The sequence below is a fragment of the Oncorhynchus kisutch genome, unplaced genomic scaffold, assembly GCF_002021735.2.
Source record: "Oncorhynchus kisutch isolate 150728-3 unplaced genomic scaffold, Okis_V2 Okis09a-Okis19a_hom, whole genome shotgun sequence".
NCBI lineage: Eukaryota > Metazoa > Chordata > Actinopteri > Salmoniformes > Salmonidae > Oncorhynchus > Oncorhynchus kisutch.
The window spans coordinates 4,389,333-4,395,699 of record NW_022261985.1 but is presented as its reverse complement, the minus strand read 5'-3'; the positions used below and the strand labels follow the sequence as shown (position 1 = coordinate 4,395,699).

General features: G+C 45.4%; 1 protein-coding gene across 1 annotated transcript; it reads right to left on the bottom strand.

Moving 5' to 3' along the window:
• Positions 1–385: 385 nt before the first annotated feature.
• On the bottom strand, positions 386–6,005 carry LOC116360608 (pseudouridylate synthase 7 homolog-like protein). Its single transcript, XM_031815553.1, has 10 exons — positions 5,702–6,005; positions 4,703–5,603; positions 3,795–3,954; positions 3,254–3,452; positions 2,869–2,967; positions 2,674–2,755; positions 2,195–2,357; positions 1,929–2,055; positions 1,674–1,727; positions 386–1,472 (listed from the first exon to the last, which is right to left on the bottom strand). Exons 2-10 carry the CDS (start codon positions 5,586–5,588, stop codon positions 630–632), a joined length of 2,613 nt encoding a protein of 870 aa, XP_031671413.1. The 5' UTR covers positions 5,589–5,603; positions 5,702–6,005; the 3' UTR covers positions 386–629.
• Between the last annotated feature and the right edge of the window lie 362 nt (positions 6,006–6,367).

Sequence of the window (6,367 nt, the reverse complement as noted above, 5' to 3'; positions counted from 1 at the left end):
AAGCCATACTGTGTACAAAACACAATACTGTAGCAGTATCCTACAAGTACACAAGAAGCCATACTGTGTACAAAACACAATACTGTAGCAGTATCCTACAAGTACACAAGAGGCCATACTGTGTACAAAACACAATACTGTAGCAGTATCCTACAAGTACACAAGAAGCCATACTGTGTACAAAACACAATACTGTAGCAGTATCCTACAAGTACACAAGAAGCCATACTGTGTACAAAACACAATACTGTAGCAGTATCCTACAAGTACACAAGAAGCCATACTGTGTACAAAACACAATACTGTAGCAGTATCCTACAAGTACACAAGAAGCCATACTGTGTACAAAACACAATACTGTAGCAGTATCCTACAAGTACACAAGAAGCCATACTGTGTACAAAACACAATACTGTAGCAGTATCCTACAAGTACACAAGAAGCCATACTGTGTACAAAACACAATACTGTAGCAGTATCCTACAAGTACACAAGAAGCCATACTGTGTACAAAACACAATACTGTAGCAGTATCCTACAAGTACACAAGAAGCCATACTGTGTACAAAACACAATATTAATCAAAATACTGTACACACAGTAGTACATACAACACCTGAGACTCCAGTTTAAGGGTCACATTTCATGACCTCTCTGAGGCAGATGGTGGCGTAGCAGGAAGAGTCCAGGTCAAAGTTCAACCTCAAACTAGGTGTGTCTGTGTCAGGGTACTTCACCGTTGACTCCCCTTCTCCATTACCCTGCACGCTCTCCCCTCCTTTCTGCCTCTCCAGACCTCCAGGTCTAGTTGTGTCTGTGTCAGGGTACTGCACCGTTGACTCCCCCTCTCCATTACCCTGCACGCTCTCCCCTCCTTTCTGCCTCTCCAGACCTCCAGGTCTAGTTGTGTCTGTGTCAGGGTACTGCACCGTTGACTCCCCCTCTCCATTACCCTGCACGCTCTCCCCTCCTCTCGGCCTCTCCAGACCTCCAGGTCTAGTTGTGTCTGTGTCAGGGTACTGCACCGTTGACTCCCCCTCTCCATTACCCTGCACGCTCTCCCCTCCTCTCGGCCTCTCCAGACCTCCAGGTCTAGTTGTGTCTGTGTCAGGGTACTGCACCGTTGACTCCCCCTCTCCATTACCCTGCACGCTCTCCCCTCCTCTCTGCCTCTCCAGACCTCCAGGTCTAGTTGTGTCTGTGCCGGGGTGCTGTGGTACCGCTCCACTAGCCTGTGACTTTCCATTCCACTCCTGTTGCCTCTCCCCAGCTCTCTGGCCCTGCTCCAGCCTGTAGGTCAGGCTATGTGGGATGGCCAGTAAGGGGCGGTAGCAGCCAGGGAGGTTCAGTTTGAGAGGAGTGACTCTGAAACGACAGCTCTGTAGTCCATCCCTCGCCAGTCTCTCCTGGTACCAGCCCCCTACAGGGTTCTCTGGGTACTTCACAGTGTTGCCAAGCATGGGAAGAACCACCTGATGGAAGAGCACAGCAGAAGTGAACAATGGATTCAATAGAATCATAACCCATTTGATTTGTGTAGTGTTTTGTGGATGTAGGTTTCACCGGGCTCGGCAACGCACTCAGACAACACACCCATGTTTGCAGAGTAGATTAATAGTTCAAATGGTACAAGGTACTGTCGAACAGGGGAGTGGACAGGTGTGTGTACATACCTGTCCTAGTGAGTAGACTTCCTCCTCCTCCTCTGCAGCAGTAACAACATGAATCTGGGGGAATAGAGAGTGCAAAGGTCCATCTCAGGACCATCTTTATGACTGGTTCAATCTCAGTGAGCGAGTATCACCGGGTGTCACACTCAAAGATAGAGCCGAGAGGCCAACTCTCTATCACCGATTAAAAATCATTCACACAAGAGACTTTAACTGTTTCTTTGACTCCGTTATTAAGTCATCCTTCAACTGAACTACCTGAGGTAAGCTGGTTTCTCCCGCCGCTATCCCCTCCTCTCTCCTCTGCTTCCAGACCAGATCTCCCTGCCTGGCCCTGTGGCCCAGAGTGGTCAGCCTGTGTGCAGCCGCCTCGTTCCAGACCCGGCTGCAAATCAAAACCATCTTTATTGATATAGTATACTATATCAAAGTGAGTGAAGAGGAAGAAGGAAATACAAATGAAAGTAGGAATACAAATAGAACCATAAAGGATTCAGAATATGATGATGATATGAATCCCAGACCTGCAGTATGCGTGGGGGTAGAAGACCCTCATCCCATGGGGCAGGCTGAGCCAGGCACGGGTGCAGCCCTCTGGGCCCGTCCCATAGCGATGTAGGGCCCTCAGCATCATCCTCTCTCTGGCCTTGGACATGGGCATCAGAAACAGGGCCTCCTTGGCATTATCTGAGATGAGGGAGGAGAGGGGTGGAGGAACAGGGTCAGAATGGAGAAGAGTAGAAAATTAAATGTCAAAAGAAAAATCCTTCTGTATTATTGACTGTATGTTTGTTTATTCCATGTGTAACTCTGTGTTGTTGTTTGTGTCACACTGCTTTGCTTTATCTTGGCCAGGTCGCAGTTGTAAATGACAACTTGTTCTCAACTGGCCGACCTGGTTCAATAAAGGTGAACATTTTTTAATCTGAAAAAGGTTGGGTCCATATAAACAGAGAACATGGTAAACAGGAAATGGTGACTAGTGTAAGCAGCAATTTCTCACCAGTCTGGAGGAAGTGTCTCTTGGCAACGCTCTGAGGGTCATCACCCTCTTCGGGTGTGAAAAACAGACGGACAGCTGCCACCTGAGACACATGAAAGACAACCCACACCACAAGTCAGACAGAACAAATAGAAACATTGACATCCACTGTTTTCAGTTTCTTGTAATATAAGAACACAGAAGATGTAACTGTACCATTTCCTCTTTGAGCAGGGCCAGTCCGACGCGGTCAGACTGAACACTCTGTCCAGTCCCAAACCTCTGAGGTCCATAGTAATTCACAAACCCCTTGACCTAAAAGAATTGACATTGAATAACTTCTCACTACAGATCAGAGAACAACACTCCTCAATTACACACAGTGCAGTGGAAATGACTATTAAAGTGCACAGAGAAATCTACATTTGCTTCCAAGTTTGGGTCTGGGGGCCAACAGGGTCTGATGTTTTTATTCAGCCAATCAAGCGCTTGGTGATTAGGTTGATTAGTTACATTGAGTGCTTCAGTGCTGGGCTGGACAAAACCCTGCATCTCTCCAGGACCAGGGTTGAATGGAGGCCACAGAATAGGAGTGTCTCACCTTTACGTTCTCCACAGCCTCCTGCACCAGTGAGTCCAGCTCCATCAGTGTGCCATGACCCTGGTGTGGCCTCAGATCCCGTACCACCAGGTCAAAGTGGTTCCCCTGGAGTCTACCCAGATGAAGAGGCTCCGAGACGGAGCGGACGGAGGAGAGGACCACCCCCCTCTTCTCAAACTCACTGGCCTTCTCTCTCAGCCTGACAACACACATCCCTCCCATCAGCACTAGTCTGACCGGTCCCCATGATGAGGACAGGATATGCATCAGTGGACAGTGAACTCACTGGACTAGCAGGTTTGAAATGCATGAATGTGGTGTTTGATGGATGAGTTGAGTTGAGTTTGCCCCCAATAGAATGTAGCACTTTGTAAATATTCATCATCAAACCATAGCCAAGGATAGCCTGGTGATCCAGTCTGTTAGTGCTTTAGTCAACTCTGTTTGTAGTCTAGGGGAGTTGACCACAGCACATAGGCTAAGCCAAGGACTTTGAATGGAAACAGCAACACATTCTATCTAACAACTGTACTGTATCTACCGTTGTGGTGAGATCTTCTTGACCACCATGGACTGGTAGGTGACGGCCCTCTTGTCCTTGATGCCAGCGTAGGTGAAGTCAGAGGGCAGCACCCCCAGGACAGCTGCCATGTAGCTGATAGCCTCCAGAGTCTCTAGGTTCTCCTTCCTCAGAGTGAACACTGCAGGGGAAGGAAACCCATGCCAATAGTATCCACACTAACTTCCTAGAATACATGCCCAACACATTGCTTCATTCTAAGTAGTATGCAAGTATGGCCAGGGGAATAGAGTGTTATGAGTGGGATGAAGTTGGTCTTAGACACTGATTTAAGGTCAGTTTTGTGGGATCCATGTTCAGGATTTGGGGAGGATAAATCCAAGGATATGTTTTCTTTTGTCACGTACAGTTTAAAGCAGATATATAAATGCTTCCTTGGGCTAATAACATTTTTCTTGCTGTACATACAGAATCATAAGAGAAAAACATCAAGTAGGAGAGAGAAATAGGAGACAGAGTAAATAGAGAAATAGGAGACAGAGTAAGCAGAGAGAAATAGGAGACAGAGTAAACAGAGAGAAATAGGAGACAGAGTAAACAGAGAGAGAAATAGGAGACAGAGTAAACAGAGAGAAATAGGAGACAGAGTAAACAGAGAGAAATAGGAGACAGAGTAAACAGAGAGAAATAGGAGACAGAGTAAACAGAGAGAAATAGGAGACAGAGTAAACAGAGAGAAATAGGAGACAGAGTAAACAGAGAAATAGGAGACAGAGTAAACAGAGAGAGAAATAGGAGACAGAGTAAACAGAGAGAGAAATAGGAGACAGAGTAAACAGAGAGAGAAATAGGAGACAGAGTAAGCAGAGAAATAGGAGAGAGAAATAGAAGAGAAACATAGTCTGTGAGGTTCTCTATAGACCTCTCACCTGTATAGACCTCTTCCTCTTTACTGTCATCAGCCGTCCTCTTCCTGGGTTTCCCTTTTTTTCTCAACCTGACAGTAATGGCCGTAGTCTTCTGCTGCTGGTCACTGAAGCTCTTCGTCTCCACCAGTTTACCAAACCGTCTACTGAGGAAGTGGTGCACTGCCGTCCTGTGCTCCTTACTGTCATCACCCCTGAACGTGTACACAGAATTAGGCATCTTGGTGTCGATGAACCTGATAAAGTCTTCGGCCTCCTCCTCGGAGACCAAACCTGATAGGAGCTTAAAGTCAGGGTCCTCCTTAACCCTGATCTCTGATTGGTTGGTTACTGTCAACAGGAAGGGAAAGCTGTGTCTGACAGCGCGGTGGACATTAGCTCTTTGGTGTTTGTCTGGGAATGAACCCAGGGATAACTCTTGATTGGCCATCTTCTCACTGCCATTGGATGATTCTTGGTTGGCCAGCTTCTTCTCAACGCCATCATTGGGACTTGATGACATCTCTCTCAATAAAGCAGTGAACTGCTCTAGCTCTTCACAGACAGCCTGACCCAGTATTATGCTCAGGTCAAAACAGTCTTGGCTGGCGGTGGATGTGATGTCACCATTCTGACCGGGTCCAGGTTCTGAATTCTCTTCTTTGAGGTTGTGTTGATGTTTTGGGCTAATAATATTTGTCTTTCCTTCAGACTTGGAACCTGGACATGCCTCAGTAATGTTGGATGATTGAGGAACATCAGATACACTGGGTTTAGTGACCATCTGGCCATGGATGTCTATCTCTGTGACTACAAAGTCTCTGGTGAAGTTCTTGATGGTTCCATAGAACCCTTCATGTTCTGAGATGTAGCACTCAGGGACACCCGGTGCTTCCTCCGTCATAGTCATGGTAGATAGACTGTCCTGTCGCAAAGAAAGGGATCAAACCAATATTATACCCCAAGTTATGTAAAAATCAATTAATTGATCATCAGAAGCCATGTATTAAGCCATGGTCTTACCAGTTATGTAATGTGACGTGTCAGTGCTACAAATGTTTCATGTGCTATATGAATCAATGTGACACCATAACACACTATAACATTGTAGCTAGCTTGCTAACACTGTTCAAATACGTTACTGTTTACCAAGCTCAACCAACAGCAGAAATCGTAGTCTTTAAGCAATTTGTCATTTCACTTATATCATCTAATTATAAATTTATGCAATAATACATGTCCTAAAACGACATATTTCTAGCAATAAATGTCTAATACACAAACACATGTGCGATTGTAATTCTTCCGCCTCATGTCATGTGACGACAAGTTCTTAAAGGGAAAGTGCTCTTTTATTTGTCTCATCCTACTGTTCTGGTCTTCTGATGACTAATCACCTGTTAATAATTATATTGCACAGTATAGGCTAGAGAGATACATCATAAGTAAATCATTAGTATGTTTTGACAAACAATTTGCATTTAAAAGGTCATTTCGGATTTGCTGAACTGTATGAACAGGCTACTATGTATCTAACTGGTGTGAGTCATGGTAAAATAATGTTTTGAGATAACCGGAAAGACATTTTCATTAATTGAGGTCTACATTACTACAAAGGTTTATTACAGATTAGGCATGTAGCAGGTATGCCTTTAATTTGTATCATCTGACATCAGCTGATCTGCAGCC

Excerpts from the sequence above, each read along its gene's own strand:
- LOC116360608 (XM_031815553.1), bottom strand. The coding sequence starts at position 5,588 with ATGACTATGACGGAGGAAGCACCGGGTGTCCCTGAGTGCTACATCTCA. Across the intron at positions 2,968-3,253 it reads AGGCTGTGGAGAACGTAAAG|GTCAAGGGGTTTGTGAATTA; the intron begins GTGAGACACTCC and ends CAATTCTTTTAG. Across the intron at positions 2,056-2,194 it reads TACCCCCACGCATACTGCAG|CCGGGTCTGGAACGAGGCGG; the intron begins GTCTGGGATTCA and ends TTTGATTTGCAG.